The sequence below is a fragment of the Salvelinus sp. IW2-2015 genome, linkage group LG36 (genome assembly GCF_002910315.2).
Source record: "Salvelinus sp. IW2-2015 linkage group LG36, ASM291031v2, whole genome shotgun sequence".
In the NCBI taxonomy this organism is placed as follows: domain Eukaryota; kingdom Metazoa; phylum Chordata; class Actinopteri; order Salmoniformes; family Salmonidae; genus Salvelinus; species Salvelinus sp. IW2-2015.
Genome location: NC_036875.1, coordinates 35,002,002 through 35,019,451, shown reverse-complemented (window position 1 = coordinate 35,019,451; position 17,450 = coordinate 35,002,002). Strand labels below are relative to the sequence as shown.

Here is a 17,450-nt window from a genome sequence, read left to right as displayed (position 1 = left end):
TTTCCTGTTCGCCGTTTAATCTGTCCATGAGATATGACTCTTCTATACAAATGCAGAGATAAGAGGGTCCATGGACAACTTTATAACTGACCAGGGTTTCCCAAACTCGGTCCTGGGGCCCTCCCTGGTTGCACGTTTTGGTTTTTGCCCCAGCACTACACAGCTGACTCAAATAATTAAAGCTTAATAATGAGTTGGTGATTTGAATCAGCTGTGTTGTGCTCGGGCAAAAACCAAACCGTGCACCCTGGTTCCTGAAGTCTTTAGCACCCCCCCCCCCCCCCCAGAAAAACCCCAGTTTCAAGCCAAAACCCATGACAGGAGACAAGTATCACCACTGGACTAAACCATTTTGAGACATACCATCGGTTCATAGTCACTGACTGCACACATGGCGCAATAGCACATCTTTATTCAACAATGCTTTACAGAGGTGCTGATGGGAGTTTAAGTTTTTCCCCCACATTGTGTGAACGTCATTATTATTACACATAACCTGTGATCATAGAGTTAATGAATGAGTGACTTATGGATTCATCAGTTAATCATGATGAGCCCATGAAACAATTTGTTTTTAAATTAAGTAGAGCTCATCACATCGATTAGGGTCCTTAGTTAGCGATTAATTCCAGGATGACATAGGTATTCTAGTCAGTAAAATCAACAACAAAACAGGTTCAATACAATTAGGTGAAAATACATAGTGTATTTGACAAGAGTTCCTCACAACTGTACAAAGAGCAGACTGACAGACAACGTGCAGTCAGTTAATGGTTACAGGGATATGCTTTACTTTGACTCCTACGTACTGAACACACCCCAAAGCAAACTCAAAAAGCATACAGGGGAATAAAACAGAGTAGGCACTTTTTTTTGTTTTTCAAACCCCTTGTAAGCACCCTTATTCTTCTTAGCTAAAACATGCGCAATTCCAAAATGATCCCCCTATCCCCTACCTACCTCCTGTAGATCTGAAACAAATGAAGAGTTAGAAGCAATATGGCAAAATTAAATCCACCCAGTCTATCAGTTGACAAGGTGAAGCAAATATCATGCCTTCTCTCATCCCTCCAGATCTATATGGACTGTCTAGGGGTTATGAGTCAATGGAGTCCATCAACAGAGTGGGTAGCTCTGTCATCAAAGCTGTCTGTCTCCAAACCAGTGCTTTGAACAGCATCAGCTCGTTAGTCATTAAAAGCGTTATTACATTGTTTTCATTTACATCAACTCTTACGCAGTAAGACACAGGACAAATGAGGAACAGCAGAACATAGCATGTATATCATGGCCCATGCAGTCACAACATGACAGGCAAGATACAATGGTTTCCTAACTACAGGACTTCATCCCTAGAGGGGTTTGAGTAGCCTGGTCCCAGATCTGCTTTTTCTGTCTTGCCAACTCCACGATCATTGTCAACCATAGGGACTTGGCAATGACAGCACAAACAGATCTGGGACCAGGCTAGGGTTTTGAGATCCTACTATAAATTATCACTCGGGAGAGGCAAGGATTTTCTCCTGATCAGGAGAAGCTGCAGCCCTGGATATCGCTGTGCAGTAACCAGGGTTTTCCAAGCTCGGTCCTGGGTCCCTGGCTGTGTAGTGCTAGGGCACAAAACAAAACATGCACCCAGGAGGGGCCCAGGAAGGAGTTTGGGAAACCCTGCACTAGACAGTGGATTGATTGTTAGAAACAGTGGTAGTTTCCAGCGAGAGCCAGACTCAGACATGGCATAGAGCAGACTCACTCTGTACTGTGGGTTCTTCAGTGTATATCTACTGTACAAATGTGGGTGGAGGTGAGATCGAGGACGAGGGGCCTGGATGATACCAGACTGGCATTGGCACCATGATGTCTCACAACACCGCTGCTCTGAGGAGTATTAATAATAATAATAATAATATAGCCTAGGGGAAATAAATAAATGAGGCCAGAGGAAATAAGGGCATCAGAAGAGACCATGAACTGTGTTTTCCCTCCCTCTCATGCGATTGTGGGTAAACTGTGCCATCTAACATGGGTTATTCTATCTGTGGCAACCGGGAAGTGTCTGGAATGGCTCAGGCCAAGGCTTCAGGTTGCTCAGGCTGCCTGGGGCTCATGCTAGAGGGGGTGATGAGGGGGCATTCAGGACAGCAGTAATGGGAATACTTTGAGGGAGTGTGGCCTGCATCCCATTCACTCTTTTCCCCCCTCATCCCTTAAGACTCCCTCGCTCCATCTCCTTTCTTCCCTCTCTGCCACTCAAGGACCGACACTGCAGCGATTGCATAATGAAATGGAACCATGATTGAAATGAATCGAGACAGACCGAAGGCAAAACAACATCCACGATTAGTGCTAAATACTATACAGTCTTGTCACACTCACACTCTTTTATTCTTCCTGTCAGTCTTTATCAGACCTCTCTCTGTCAGAAATCTATCTGGCTTCGCAAAAGACAACCGTCCTGTTCCGACTCTTTCTTCCCCCATGTCTCTCTCTGTGGCTGTCTGGGTGGATGGGAGGGAGGGTGGAGGTTTGAAGGGGGTGTCCCCTTGCCCGACCCCAGAGGTTGGGAGCAGGGTGGAAGTGGAGCGGTCCTAGTTCCCTCCGCCGCTTCCTCCACAGCAGGATCGGGTGTTGTGGGCATCAGGGTCCTGTAGGTTCACTCCCCGGTGTCGTGCTGCGTGTGTAGGGTTCTGGGTGTCAGTTTTTGGCATCTTTTTGGCTGCAGAGACAGTGGAACAAACTTTGTTATCATGTTATTCTTCTGACCTAGTTCTAACTAGGGCCTGGAGTTTTTCTTGGGCAGGTCATGTAGTCATGAAAACATTTGTTAACAGTTTTTGTTATTAGGTCAACAATTGGAATTAACAAAAATGGTGTTACCTATAAGTATCCCTATAGATTGATGGGGGAAGATGGAAGCTTACCAATGGCCAGGAACAGTTCGTTGACATTCATGGCCGTCTTGGCAGAGGTCTCCATGAAGAGAAGCCCAGTGTCTTCAGAATAGGTCTGGGCCTCCTGTCAGACAGGAGGCAACAATCCATCAGTATTGGGAATCCCCAGTGTTTTATAATTAATATTTGATATAGTATTATGTCAGTGTATAGTGACGACCATAACATGTTACTGAGTCAGTGTTGAGTACAGTACCTCGTACTCCACTAGTCTCTTCTCAGCCAGGTCAGCCTTGTTCCCTGCCAGAGCGATGACAATGTTGGGGCTTGCCTGCCTCTGTAGCTCCTTCACCCAGGCTTTGGCTCGCTCAAACGTCTCCTACAGGAGGGCAAAGCAGAGGCCATAGGAGAGGGGCGAGTTGGTGAGAAAGAGGGAGTCAGATACAGTGCAACATTTAAATAACATGGCAATGTTCACATGATAGAGAGGGCTAGAGCGTCTGTACAGTACAATGGGGCGATTCCACGGCAGCAGAAAATATTGGTATCTCAGATTGTTCTGGCAGTTCTCACATAGAAGGGAGGAAGGGTCTTTGAAATGCTTTTTACATTTGTATCACAAACCATTTTTTTTTTTTAACATGATGAAAGTGGCCATTTTAGGCCCTTTTTAGACCTATACATTACTCCTGTCAGACCTTATGATCTGTGAACCGTACATGATAAAGACAACAGCTTGGTGTCATTACGCGCTGCTGCCATGCGCTGCTGCCATGTGTTGCTACCATCTGTTGTCATGTTGCTACCATGTTGTGTTGATGTCAGGCTGTGTTGTCTTAGGTCTATCTTTATGTAGTGTTGTCTCTCTTATCGTGATGTGTGTTTTATCCTACATTTTTATTTAGAATCCCAGCCCCCATCCCCTTAGGAGGAATTTTGCCTCTTGGTAGGCCGTCACTTGCCTGGTTAATAAAATAATTATACTCCTTATAGTGTGCTCTAAAATGTCTTGATTATGAAATATAATTTTGCATATTCATTTATTCAACATAAAAAATATGTAATCTCAAAATGACCCCTTTTCATTTTAAGACATATTGTGTGGAACAATAACCTCTACAAGTACATCACACTTCCAGAGTGGCCTCTGCTAATTCTGAAGGTAGGATACATTTACATGGACACCAGCAATACAGTGAATGGTAAAGGGATTCAAAGGGAACTCCCTCCCACTGCTGGTGATTTGCTGAATGTGCAATCGTAAAGGAGGGCTGTGATTGGTTAATGACCTATGTCAATTTCTATGTAGAAAATGGGTCATATCATTAATAGTACCAGAGAGCCACTCTGGAAATGTGATGTGTTTTAAGAGTGTACTGTTAAAATGTGTCTAAAAATAAGCTACATCAAAAAAGGAAGTTTAGATATTAATATTTGTAATGTTGAGTAAATGAATGTGAAACATTTTATTTCTGTATCTTGACACTCCATATTTGAGAGAACGCTATAAGGAGTATATTGACTCCACGATGTTGTCTGTATCATGTACGGTTCACACATCATAGGGTCTTACAAGAGGCATGTATACACTTAGCCTACAAAACATTAAGAACATCTGCTCTTTCCATGACAGACTGACCAGGTGAATCCAGGTGAAAGCTATGGTCCCTTATTGATGCCACTTGTTAAATCAACTTCGATCAGTATAGATGAAGGGGAAGAGACAGGTTAAAGAAGGATTTTTAAGCCTTGAGACATGGATTGTATACGTGTGCCATTCAGAAGGTGAATGGGCAAGACAAAAGGTTTAAGTGCCTTTTGAACAGGGTATGGTAGTAGGTGCCAGGCACACCGGTTTGTGTCAAGAACTGCAACGCTTCTGGGTTTTTCACACTCAACAGTTTCCCACATGTATCAAGAATGGTCCACCACCCAAAGGATATCCAGCCAACTTCACACAACTTTGCATTGGAGTCAACGTGGGCCAACATCCCTGTTGAATAATTTTGACACCTTGTAGAGTCCATTCCCCGACGAATTGAGGCTGTTCCGAGGGCAAAATGGGGGGGGTGCAAATCAATATTAGGAATGTGTTCCTAATGTTTGGTATAGTCAGTGTATGTCTAAAAAGTTCCTAAAATTGCCCATTTCATCATGATTTTCTCAAAAATGGTTTGTGATAGAAATGTAAAAGCATGGTAAATATCCTTCCTCCCAATGAAGTTTCTATCAGATACCGAACATATTTTCTGTTCCTGCTGGCATGGAATCACCCAATACATTTATTGTTTACTCCTTAAGTTAGCTCTGAAAATGCAGCTCTGTGGTGCGCCGATTGAGGACTGTACCGGCTTGGTGATATCAAAGACCACAATAGCTGCCTGTGCCCCGCGGTAGTACATGGGAGCCAGACTGTGGTAGCGCTCCTGCCCCGCCGTGTCCCAGATCTCAAACTTCACAGTGGTGTCGTCTAGACACACAGACTGGGCCAGGAATGCAGCTGAGAGAGAAAAGAGAGAGTGAATGTAAAAGTAATTATGTAATTATGTAAAACACTCTGTGTTTTTAACAGAAGATTTTGTTACGGCACTCCAGGAACAGAGTTGCCTAACCCTGATCTGGGGCCAACAGTGTGCTAGTCAACTTCTCTCCTCACCTCCAATGGTGGTCTCCTGAAACTCATCAAACTGTCCCTTGACGAAGCGCAGCACCAGGCTGGACTTGCCCACAGCCATGTCTCCCAGCAACACCAGTTTAAACTGGCATATCTTTGTCTGGGGCAGCATGCAATTGGGCCGGCCACTCCCTCTGGTAGCCATGGTGACAGAGATGAGGGCGGGAGCCTCCCAGTGATGGGAGCTCAGACTACAGGGGACTCTGGGACGTGAAGTCTTTCTCCACCTCTCCTCTTTTTCTCTCTGCAGATGAGAGAAGATTTTGTATTTATTAAAGATCCCCATTCCTGGGGTCCAAACAAATGAAGGCAAAAACATTATTACACCACTACACATCTGAAATAGAACATTTATAATACCACTATATATATATATACGTGTGTGTGTCCTCACAGTCCACATTGTTCCATAAGGTGCGGATTTATTTATTTGATCTGATTTTACTGCTTGCACGAGTTACTTGATGTGGAATAGATATGACAACAGAACAGAGGGAACTGGTAATGGACAATGCTGGTAATGGAAAAATGAAAGTGGCTCAAATGACAGCAGGTGTCATTCAGTCTGGACAGGTGGGTCATTATTTTTTCATCAGTTCAGATAACCATTAATATCATGATCTATTTATGACATCATTATTGCATGTTCTGCAATAATGCCCATCCACACAAATCTAGGATGACTGACAAAAACACATGCAGAGGATGTTTGAGCATGACAATCATATTTCATTGTGTGTTGCATATTTCATTTTGTGACGTCTTCTTGTCACCAGCCTACGGATTTGTGCTATGTAAATAAACTCAGCAAAAAAAGAAACGTCCCTTTTTCAGGACCCTGTCTTTCAAAGATAATTCGTAAAAATCTAAATATCTTCACAGATCTTCATTGTAAAGGGTTAAAACACTGTTTCCCATGCTTGTTCAATGAACCATAAACAATTCATGAACATGCACCTGTGGAACGGTCGTTACGACACTAACAGCTTACAGACGGTAGGCAATTAAGGTCACAGTTATGAAAACTTAGGACACTAAAGAGGCCTTCTACTGACTCTGATAAACACAGAAAGAAAGATGCCCAGGGTCCCTGCTCATCTGCGTGATTGTGCCTTAGAAATGCTGCAAGGAGGCATGAGGATTGCAGATGTGGCCAGGGCAATAATTTGCAATGTCCGTACTGTGAGACGCCTAAGACAGCGCTACAGGGAGACATGGCGGACAGCTGATCGTCCTCGCAGTGACAGACCACGTGTAACAACACCTGCACAGGATCGGTACATCCGAACATCACACCTGCAGGACAGGTACAGGATGGCAACAACAACTGTCCGGGTTACACCAGGAACGCACAATCCCTCCATCAGTGCTCAGACTGTATGCAATAGGCTGAGAGAGGCTGGACCGAGGGCTTGTAGGCAGGTCCTCACCAGACATCACCGGCAACAATGTCACCTATGGGCACAAACCCACCATCGATGGACCAGACAGACCTGGCAAAAAGTGCTCTTCACTGACGAGTCGCGGTTTTGTCTCACCAGGGGTGATGGTCGGATTCACGTTTATCGTCAAAGGAATGAGTGTTACACCGAGGACTGTACTCTGGAGTGGGATCGATTTGGAGGTGGAGGGTCCGTCATGGTCTGGGGCGGTGTGTCACTGCATCATCAGACTGAGCTTGATGTCATTGCACACAATCTCAACGCTGTGCGTTACAGGGAAGACATCCTCCTCCCTCATGTGGTACCCTTCCTGCAGGCTCATCCTGACATGACCCTCCAGCATCACAATGCCACCAGCCATAATGCTCGTTCTGTGTGTGATTTCCTGCAAGACAGGAATGTCAGTGTTCTGACATGGCCAGCGAAGAGCCCAGATCTCAATCCCATTGAGCACATCTGGGACCTGTTGGATCGGAGGGTGAGGGCCATTCCCCCCAGAAATGTCTGGGAACTTGCAGGTGCCTTGGTGGAAGAGTGGGGTAACATCTCACAGCAAGAACTGGCAAATATGGTGCAGTCCACAAGGAGATGCACTGCAGTACTTAATGCAGCTGGTGGCCACACCAGATACTGACTGTTACTTTTGATTTTGACCTCCCCCTTATTCCATTTCTGTTAGTCACATGTCTGTGGAACTTGTTCAGTTTATGTCTCAGTTGTTGAATCTTGTTATGTTCATACAAATATTTACACATGTTAAGTTTGCTTAAAATAAACGCAGTTGACAGTGAGAGGATGTTTTTTTCTTTCTTTTTATTATAGCGATATAAATGAACCACCATAGGGGTCATTGAGAGGTCGAAACATGGGGCTGGCTTCTCGTGTTCCAGGTCCATTTGATAGAACGAATGGACCTGGTCATGTCAGTCGCATGCACCAACAACGGCGAGTTGATGTCCCACTCACCACTGTCACATTCATCCAAACGCTGGAATTTCGCCAGGCAGCGAGCTATTGTCATTTCAGTGGAGTGACAGCACGCAGTGTTTTCACTTTCATTACCACGAGAGCTTATGCCATTGTTTTTCATTATCTGCTACGCATTTAGCTGTATATTTTATTTTACATCGGGGTATGAATATTCAAATAGGCGCTATGCAGGTATCGTCAGCTTTATCTGTTAACTGCTGTATCTCCGTACAGAATGGACTCCGTTGAAGCCCAGTCATTTTGCTGCGGTTAAGGCAAATCCGCCCCAGCTCTGGTTCGACGGCCGTCTCACTTTCATTCTTGCAGCTCCACATTCCATATGTACACTCGGGGAGTAGAAAAATATGAATACATACCAGTGACAATATCGGCGCCCTCTGAAACGATCAGAGGTCCCCGTCTTGAGACTGTTGACAATTTATCAGCTGGTAAAACGACTATTAACACTTCCTGCAAATTCGCGCAGTCGCAGTCAGTGTCGCATTCTCGATTTTCTTAAACGGATATTTAACCGCATTCCTCCACGTTTTAGTTCGTCAGGTGCAAAGGCCCGCAGTCTCAAAACAGACTGTCTTTCATTATCAAAAATATTTGTCTTTAAACTGTTTCTTTACAACCGCATCAGAACAGAACTGCAGTAGCTAATACATATAGGTTGGGTTGTAATTTGAAGTCTCTGTATGTGAATGGTCTATTGTGACTATTATGGAAATGTTTAATCACAACAAAATAATTCAACGCTAAATGAGGACCACTGATTATTGTACATGAGGTGTAAAATGTAGAGAATGGACTTCGACTAGGCTACCTACCTTTAATCAGACGCAGCGGAAAACGACTGCCCCCTCGCATTGAAGATATCAAATTGAAGGCTGACCGCGGTACTGCAGGCATTGTTTTCAGAAAACAGGTTGCCCATTATATTAAATTGTGAAATTATAGTGAATGGACATGCCGAATTTCTTTAGCATCCTGAGGTTGTTGGTAATCAGGACTACTACTGTCGTGTCTTCAGGGAACTTGATGACGGAGTTGGAACTGTGTGAAGCCATGCAGTCGTGGGTATACAGGGTGTACAGGGGGGGACTGAGGAAACAACGTTGTGGGTCCTCCATGTTGAGGATCATTGTGGCAGAGTTAATGTTGCCTACCTTCATCACCTGGGGGCGGCCCATCAGGAAGTCCAGGACCCAGTTGCATAGGGAGGAGTTCAGTCCCAGGGCCTTTAGCTTTGTGGTGAGTATTCCCCACATTTTGGGGAATTTTCAGAGGTGTAAACTTTCTGTGGGAATAAACGGAAGTATATGCAAATTAATAGTAATACCTTTTTACAATGTAGATGTTTTTTGCATTGGATATGTTTACCATATCATATGGAGACAGAAACATAAACCATTTACCTTATCATAAGTAGACATAATTGCAAGTTATTAAATCCTTCCAATAGAAAAAATAATAGTTACAAATGGAACCTTGATTAAATGAGTTGACTCTTCACATGGGATGATTTCACTGAACAACAAAAGAAAGGGAATATTGAAAGATCCCCAATGATCCATCGCATCTCCCTAAAACATCATCTGTAAAATGATAGTCTAGAAACTAAAGCTTTGGTTGTCTTCCTCTCAGGCTTCCATGTCTTCTCCCTAGAGCTCCTCAATGTCCACCTCTTGAACATTAGACTCTGACATCTTCACTGTCACTTTTCAACCTTGTTGAGGATGGCTCGTGGTCAGGCTCAAAAAGCCTCAAATTTGCCCGTATGGCCACCAATTCTTCAACCCTTGTATTGGTCAGCCTGTTGTGTGCTTTGGTGTGTGTGTTCCCAAACAAGGACCAGTTGCACTCTGAGACGACTGATGTTGGTGGGATTTGAAGGATGATGGAGGCAACAGGGGAAAGAGCCTCAGATCCACAAAGTCCCTTCCACCAGGTGGCTGATGAGATATGTTGGCACGACTGCCATATTGCATCTCCATCCCAAAGCCCTTGCTTGGAAGTGCACTTCGCCAGACTGCCAAGAACCTTGCCCTCATCCAGGCCAAGGTGGCGAGACACGGTAGTGATGACACCATAGGCCTTGTTTATCTCTGCTCCAGACAGGATGCTCTTGCCAGCATGCTTGGGGTCCAACATGTACGCTGCAGTGTGTATGGGCTTCAGGCAGAAGTCTTCATACTTTTTGATGTATTTCAGAACTGCAGTTTCCTCTGCTTGGAGCAACTGAGAAGTGGGCAGGGCAGTACGGCTTTCTTCTCTTACATCTGCAAGTAGAGTCTGAACATCAGACAGGATGGCATTGTCTCCCTCAATCCGTGCAGTGGCTACTGCTATAGGTTTCAGGAGAACTGGGGCGGCAGGTGGGCTAGTGGTTAGACCGAAAGGTTGCTGGATCGAATCTCTGAGCTGGCAAGGTAAAAACCTGTCGTTCTGCCCCTGAACAAGGCAATTAACCCACTGTTCCTAGGCCGTCATTAAAAATAAGAATTTGTTCTTAACTGACTTGCCTATTTAAATTAAGGTAAGAAAAAAAACTGTGCTTATCACTCTCTCCCAAAATATATCCAGGTGGATCCTCTCGATGGGGCTGTCCATATCGGCAGACTGTGATATGGCCATTTCTTGGAGAGACTCCTTCCCCTCCAGGAGACTGTCAAACAAGATGACAACACCACCCCAACGTGTATTGCTGGGCAGCTTCAAAGTGGTTCTCTTATTCTTTTCACTTTGCTTGGTGAGGTAGATTTCTGCCATAACTTGATGACCCTTCACATACCTAACCATTTCCTTGGCTCATCAACAGGTCGCTGTATCCATTGTTTTCAGTGCCATGATGTCCTTGAGGAGCAGATTCAATGCATGAGCAGAACAGCCAATGGGTGTGATGTGAGGGTAGGACTCCTCCACTTTAGACCAAGCAGCCTTCATGTTCGCAGCATTGTCTGTCACCAGTGGAAATACCTTCTCTGGTCCAAGGTCATTGATTACTGCCTTCAGCTCATCTGCAATGTAGAGACCGGCGTGTCTGTTGTCCCTTGTGTCTGTGCTCTTGTAGAATACTGGTTGAGGGGTGGCGATGATGTAGTTAATTATTCCTTGCCCACGAACATTCGACCACCCATCAGAGATGATTGCAATACAGTATGCTTTCTCTATGATTTGCTTGACCTTCACTTGAACTCTGTTGAACTCTGCATCCAGCAAATGAGTAGATAAAGCATGTCTGGTTGGAGGGCTGTCTGGTTGGAGGGCTGTATGCTGGGCGAAGAACATTCAGAAATCTCTTCCAATACACATTGCCTGTGAGCATCAGAGGTGAACTAGTTTCATACACAGCTTGAGCAAGACATTCATCAGCATTTCTCTGACTACGCTCCTCCATTGAGTCAAATAAACTCCTGATTCCAGGAGAACCATGAGCTGTTGCTATCGATAAGGTGTCTGATTCCTAATTTTCACCTCAAATAGAAGTAGAGCGACTTTTGTCAGAGGTTGCTTGTTGTGAGCGCTGGGGGAACTTTATGCACTTGGCCAGATGATTCTGCATCTTTGTTGCATTCTTCACATATGATTTGGCACAGTATTTGCAAATGTACACAGCTTTTCCCTCTACATTAGCTGCAGTGAAATGTCTCCACACATCAGATAGTGCCCGTGGAATTTTCCTGATTAGATTAGAAAAAAAATTGTAATAAAAAAAAACAAATACAATTCCATGTACAGATAAATAGTTAAGCAGTTGGATTAAACAACTCCTTTGTAAGATAAATGTTATAAAATGAAACATGTATGGAAACAGGTGAATTAACACTCAGTTAGCGGGCTCAAGCAAGCTAAAACCCACATGGTAGCAAAAACTAACTAGCAGAAATGGTTAACAAGTTAGAAATTATTTAAACACACTTTGCTGTAGGCTACTATTTACTAGTTAACAAAAAATCATGTATGTCATATAAAATATAATCACCCCATCCAGTATTGTAATCAAAACTTACCAGAAAGATTGTAGTGCTTGTCTCAGACAGTGTAGTAGTGTTGGCTCAATAGTATCTCATTAGTGTGCAAGATCTTGAGAATCAGCTGCACATGTGATGGAAGAATGCACTGTGCATGCAGAGGGTTGCAATTCCATTGAATTGGGGATAGTTTAACCAAAATATGCCACAAGACCTGGAATTGCCTTATGTGTATCCCACAAAAAAGGTTCACTGTTATAAGGTAATTTTTTTGATGAATTTAAGCAAAATTCCCCAAATTCCCGGGCTTAACTTCCAATGGAACATTTCAGACCCTTTGCAACACTAGTGGTGAGCTTAGAGGGCACTATGGTATTGAAGGTTGAGCTGTAGTCGATGAACAGCATCATCACGTATGCATTCCTGTTGTCCAGGTGGGTGAGGGCAGTGTGCAGTGCAATGGCGATTGTGACGTCCATGGATCTGTCGGGGCGGTAGTTGAATTGGAGAGGGTCGAGTGTGTTGGGGAGGGGAGGGAGGAGATGATTTGGTCTTCGACTAGCCTCTCGAAGCACTTCATTGGGTCGGTAATCATTCAGTTCAATTACTTTCCTTTTCTTGGGCATTTTTATGAAAATGTCAGAAAACACAACACGTAGCTGGTCTACACATGCTCTGAGGGCACAGCTAGCGATGCTGTCTTGGCCGGCAGCCTTGCGAGGGTCAAGGCCTTGCGAGGCTTACGGTCCCCAGCCTTGCGAGGGACCGTAAGCACGTATCCCTTGTTGTCCTCAGGGGGTCTCCTCGGTAGCTTAGTCGTTTTGCTTGAAGCGTGAGGAAAAAGGTGTTTACCTCGTCCGGTAGGGCGGTGTTGGTGTCCGCGACGTGACTGGCATTCTTTTTTGTAATCTGTGATTGTTAGAAGCCCTTGACACATGTGCCCCGTATATAACCTGCTGAATTGCTCCTCCACTTTGTCCCTATACTTGTGTCTCGCCATCTTGATCGATCTGTGTTGGTTGAATTTGTACTGTTTAACCTTACGATTGTCCCCGGTCACCTTGCCGTGTTTATAAACAGCGTTTTTTGATGCAGATACATTTTGAAAGACAACGTCGGTATCACATCTATGCATTTTTTGATGAATCCGGTGACTAAGTTGGAGTAGCCATTGATGTTACCTCCAGAGGCGACCCAGATCATATTCCAGTCCACATGATCAAACAGTCTTGGAGCATGGATGATGTGATTGGCTGGGCTGCCAGGTTCCTCACCCCAGTCTCTGTTTGTGATGTACGAGCAGATCCGCCCCCACGATCCCTTTGGTCGAGTCATGCAGGACCACTTCCTGAAGCTCAACTCCACCTTGCACGTGCTCAGAGACTACCCAGAAACAACTGCACAGACACACAGGTTCCAGGACAAGGCATACGAAGGGTAAATGTATTTGACTGCGTCAGAGGGCTGAATGGATCTGACTGTGGTCAGATGGATCTGACTGGGGTCAGATGGGCTGAATTGATCTGACTGGGGTCAGACGGATCTGACTGGGGTCAGATGGGCTGAATGGATCTGACTTGGGGTCAGACGGATCTGACTGAGGTCAGATGGGCTGATGGATCTGACTGGGGTCAGACGGATCTGACTGAGGTCAGATGGAGCTGAATGGATCTGACTGGGGTCCGACTGGATCTGACTGAGGGTCAGACGGGCTGAATGGATCTGACTGGGGTCAGACGGCTGAATGGATCTGACTGGGTCAGATGGGCTGAATGGATCTGACTGGGGTCAGAGGGGCTGAATGGATCTGACTGGGTCACGACGGATCTGACTGGGTCAGATGGGCTGAATGGATCTGACTGGGGTCAGACGGCTGAATGGATCTGACTGGGGTCAGATGGATCTGACTGGGGTCAGATGGGCTGAATGGATCTGACTGGGGTCAGACGGATCTGACTGTGGTCCGATGGATCTGACTGGGGTCCGACTGGATCTGACTGGGGTCAGACGGGCTGAATGGATCTGACTGGGGTCAGACGGGCTGAATGGATCTGACTGGGGTCAGATGGGCCGACTGGATCTGACTGGAGTACTATTAGAGGTCAGAGTTTTACATCCCTTCGATAAACTCTTGGCTCTAGGTATAAGCTAAAGGGCCCAGAGTTGTTCCTGATCAGGTTCTGTTCTCCTCCCAGGTGTCCGACTGTATCACACTGTACTATCTGTCCCTCGGTGGGGAGCTGTGGCGTTTGGTGGCCGCTCCTCCCCACTCCACCCAATCAGAACCCTTTTCAGAGTGAGCTATGGCCCTTGTGACCTGCCTGACCCAGTTGCACCTGACAACCAGGCCTCATTGAGGCTCCCCTTGAAGGAGATGAGCTGCACTGGCAACCTGCCTCAACCAAGACGGAGGCACACTGCGACCATACTGAGGCAGGAAGGTGAGTATCCTTACAGGCTGATCTAAAGTCAGTTTGTCAGCAGCAGGGATTACTGATAGGACTTTGTTTTAGAGTCTTCTCCTGTCTACCTCGCAGGTCAGAACTTCCTGTTTGTGTTTGAAGGACAGAACGAGGCTGAGGATGCACTGTATTTTGATGACCAGCATTGGACCGAGGTCTGTTTGTTTACTCTGCTGTTCATTATAGTACCTTCCTGCATTACCTAGCTGTGGGGAACATAGCCTGCCTACCACAGGATGTTGGTGGCACCTTCATTGGGGAGGATAGGTTTGTAGTAATGGCAGGAGCGGAATAGGTGGACTGGTATCAAATAAATCAAAAACATGGTTTGATGCCATTCCATTTGCTCCGTTCCAGCCACTATTCAAATCAAATGTTATTGGTCACATCACATGGTTAGCAGATGTTAACGCAAGTGTAGCGAAATGCTTGTGCTTCTAGTTCCGACAGTGCAGTAATATCTCACATGTAATCTAACAATTCCACAACAACTACCTAATACACACAAATTGAAGTAAAGGGATGGAATAAGAATATGTACATATAAATATATGGAAGAGCAATGGCCGAGCAGCATAGGTAAGATGCAGTAGATGGTATAAAATACAGTATATACATATGGGATGAGTAATGCAAGATATATAAACATCATTAAAGCGGCATTAATAAAGTGACTATTGATTTGTTAGAGTGACCAATGATTTCAAGTCTGTATGTAGGCAGAAGCCTCTCTGTGTTAGTGATGAGCCGTCCTCCCCTCAGCAGCCTCCACTGCTGCCTACATCAAAGAAATACAATATCACTGAACTTTGACTGTGTGTTTTATGTGGGCACTGCGCCTGAGCCTCGCTTCTCTAATTCAGCCTGTGCATCTAAAGGAGGGGTGGTGATCTTTGGAGTTCTGGGTAGAGGAAGTGTTCCACTGAGGGATACAGTCCTACTGGGGCCCACCAACACCACAGGCTTCTGCTGAGAGAGACTGCAGCTCCAAGCCCCTCTAGTGCCCAGGTGTGGAGCTGCAACAACTCAAACAGGAAAACATTTTTTTTTTTTTAACTAGGCCAGTCAGTTAAGAACAAATTCGTATTTACAATGACGGTCTACACCACCCAAACCCGGACGACGCTGAGCCAATTGTGCGCCGCCCTATGGGACTCCCAATCACGGCCGGATGCGATTCCGACTGGATTCAAACCAGGGACTGTAGTGACGCCTCTTGCACTGAGATGCAGTGCCTTAGACCGCTGTGCCACTCGGGAGATAATTGATTTCAAAGCATCGTGTCACTTTGTGTTTTGCATATTGTTTTAACATGGAGTGAGTTAATGGACAGATAAGTTGTTTCAGACACCATAGTCCTCCTCTAAATAAGCCCAGGATATTGTTCTGCTAAATTAAAGGGTTGCTTTAACGCTGGCAACATCCTCAGTTCGTTCTAGATAGTCCCACTGTGCCCATGTGATTTGTAATTGGCTGGTGTTTGTGGGAGGAGTGAGGGTGTTCTAGAGGTTGCTGTTACAGACTTGACCACAGGGGGCAGTGTGGAGCTCATCCTGGACACTGAGTAGGCTTTGACCCAGTTATATTACATCCCTGTATGTAGTGCACACACGGTCACAGATAACACACACAAAATGGATTCACTGTACACACTGTCATGGGCTACACAAAATAGATTCACTGAGTGCCAGCTGCCATATCTCTTATCCTCCCCTAGTCTGCCGTACCCCTGTTATATTATACTCCTGCTTTCACTGCACACTGTCAACACAGACAATATAACATGTATTCACTGATTACCAACTGCCATCTCTCTCTGTCCCTCCTCTGGCCTGCTGTACCCTGGCCTCATGCTGCACTCCTTCTGCTCGGCGCTCCTGGACTCTAACGACTCTGACGGGTGAACAATGATGGCTCTGATTGGTGGAGGAGGAAACTGCTTCGCCTTTGGGACTCATCACAACCCTCACCCTGTCACTTAGGACCTCAAGCTTGTTCTATAACTATGAGACATGGTTGCTAGAAGTATTCTTTGTGAGGACATTTTTGTGAAGTATCAACTTGGTAATGGAAGCTGAGTCGACCTGTGGAACTGAAGCATCGATAAGCTATCTTGACACCTGTAGAACTTATTGTTATTAGTTCCCTTCTTATTCGGGTGATTCCAACAGAAAAGATTGCTCCCTATGTAACAGTATAACTTTAGACCGTCCCCTCGCCCCGACCTCGGGCGCAAACCAGGGACCCTCTGCACACATCAACAACAGTCACCCACGAAGCGTCGTTACCCATCGCTCCACAAAAGCCGCGGCCCTTGCAGAGCAAGGGGAAACACTACTTCTAGGTTTCAGAGCAAGTGACGTAACTGATTGAAACGCTATTAGCGCGTACCCGCTAACTAAGCTAGCCATTTCACATCCGTTACACTCACCCCCCCTTTCAACCTCCTCCTTTTCCACAGCAACCAGTGATCCGGGTCAACAGCATCAATGTAACAGTATAAACTTTAAACCGTCCCTCGCGCGAACCAGGGACCCTCTGCACACATCAACAACGGTCGCCCACGAGCATCGTTACCCATCGCTCCACAAAGGCGCGGCCCTTGCAGAGCAAGGGGAAAACACTACTTCTAGGTTTCAGAGCAAGTGACGTAACTGATTGAAACGCTATTAGCGCGTACCCCGCTAACTAGCTAGCCATTTCAGCATGGAAGGACCTGGCCCGGGGTTGGGCGCGGCGGTTGATCTCCCCAGTCCCCTGAATGCCGGTAGCCCCGCCCCTTTACAACCACCCCGACAAAAAAAAAACTTTAGGAGGGTTTCCCCAAAAAAAAAAGGGGGTTGGGTGGCGTTTTTTTGGGAATTGGGGAAAAAAAAAAAAAGGAATTTTTTTTTTTTCTGGTCAAAAAAGCCCAACAAAACCCCCGCCCCCAAAAAAATTTGCTTGAGTCCGGCTGTTTTCAAAAACCAGCGCCCCCCGTCCAAGGGGGCAATGGGGTACCCCACGCTTGAGGTCTTTGTTTGCCCCGCCCCCCC

At 45.6% G+C, this 17,450-nt stretch overlaps 1 protein-coding gene and 1 pseudogene across 2 annotated transcripts; one reads left to right on the top strand and one right to left on the bottom strand.

Annotated features, from left to right (window-relative positions):
• Positions 1–364: 364 nt before the first annotated feature.
• LOC111959678 (ras-related protein Rab-5B) lies at positions 365–8,857 on the bottom strand. 2 transcript variants are annotated; one of them, XM_023981427.1, is made up of 6 exons: positions 8,810–8,857; positions 5,548–5,809; positions 5,240–5,391; positions 3,148–3,270; positions 2,922–3,015; positions 365–2,716 (listed from the first exon to the last, which is right to left on the bottom strand). In XM_023981427.1, exons 2-6 carry the CDS (start codon positions 5,708–5,710, stop codon positions 2,589–2,591), a joined length of 660 nt encoding a protein of 219 aa, XP_023837195.1. In that variant the 5' UTR covers positions 5,711–5,809; positions 8,810–8,857; the 3' UTR covers positions 365–2,588. The 2 variants fall into 2 exon arrangements, with proteins under 2 accessions (XP_023837195.1, XP_023837194.1); XM_023981426.2 differs by lacking the exon at positions 8,810–8,857 and adding an exon at positions 8,354–8,470.
• A 4,272-nt stretch (positions 8,858–13,129) lies between these two features.
• Positions 13,130–16,905, top strand: LOC111959507 (tRNA wybutosine-synthesizing protein 4-like; annotated as a pseudogene).
• The last annotated feature ends 545 nt before the right edge of the window (positions 16,906–17,450 follow it).

Excerpts from the sequence above, each read along its gene's own strand:
- LOC111959678 (XM_023981427.1), bottom strand. The coding sequence starts at position 5,710 with ATGGCTACCAGAGGGAGTGGCCGGCCCAATTGCATGCTGCCCCAGACA. Across the intron at positions 5,392-5,547 it reads TCAGGAGACCACCATTGGAG|CTGCATTCCTGGCCCAGTCT; the intron begins GTGAGGAGAGAA and ends TTTCTCTCTCAG. Across the intron at positions 3,271-5,239 it reads TCTTTGATATCACCAAGCCG|GAGACGTTTGAGCGAGCCAA; the intron begins GTACAGTCCTCA and ends GCCCTCCTGTAG.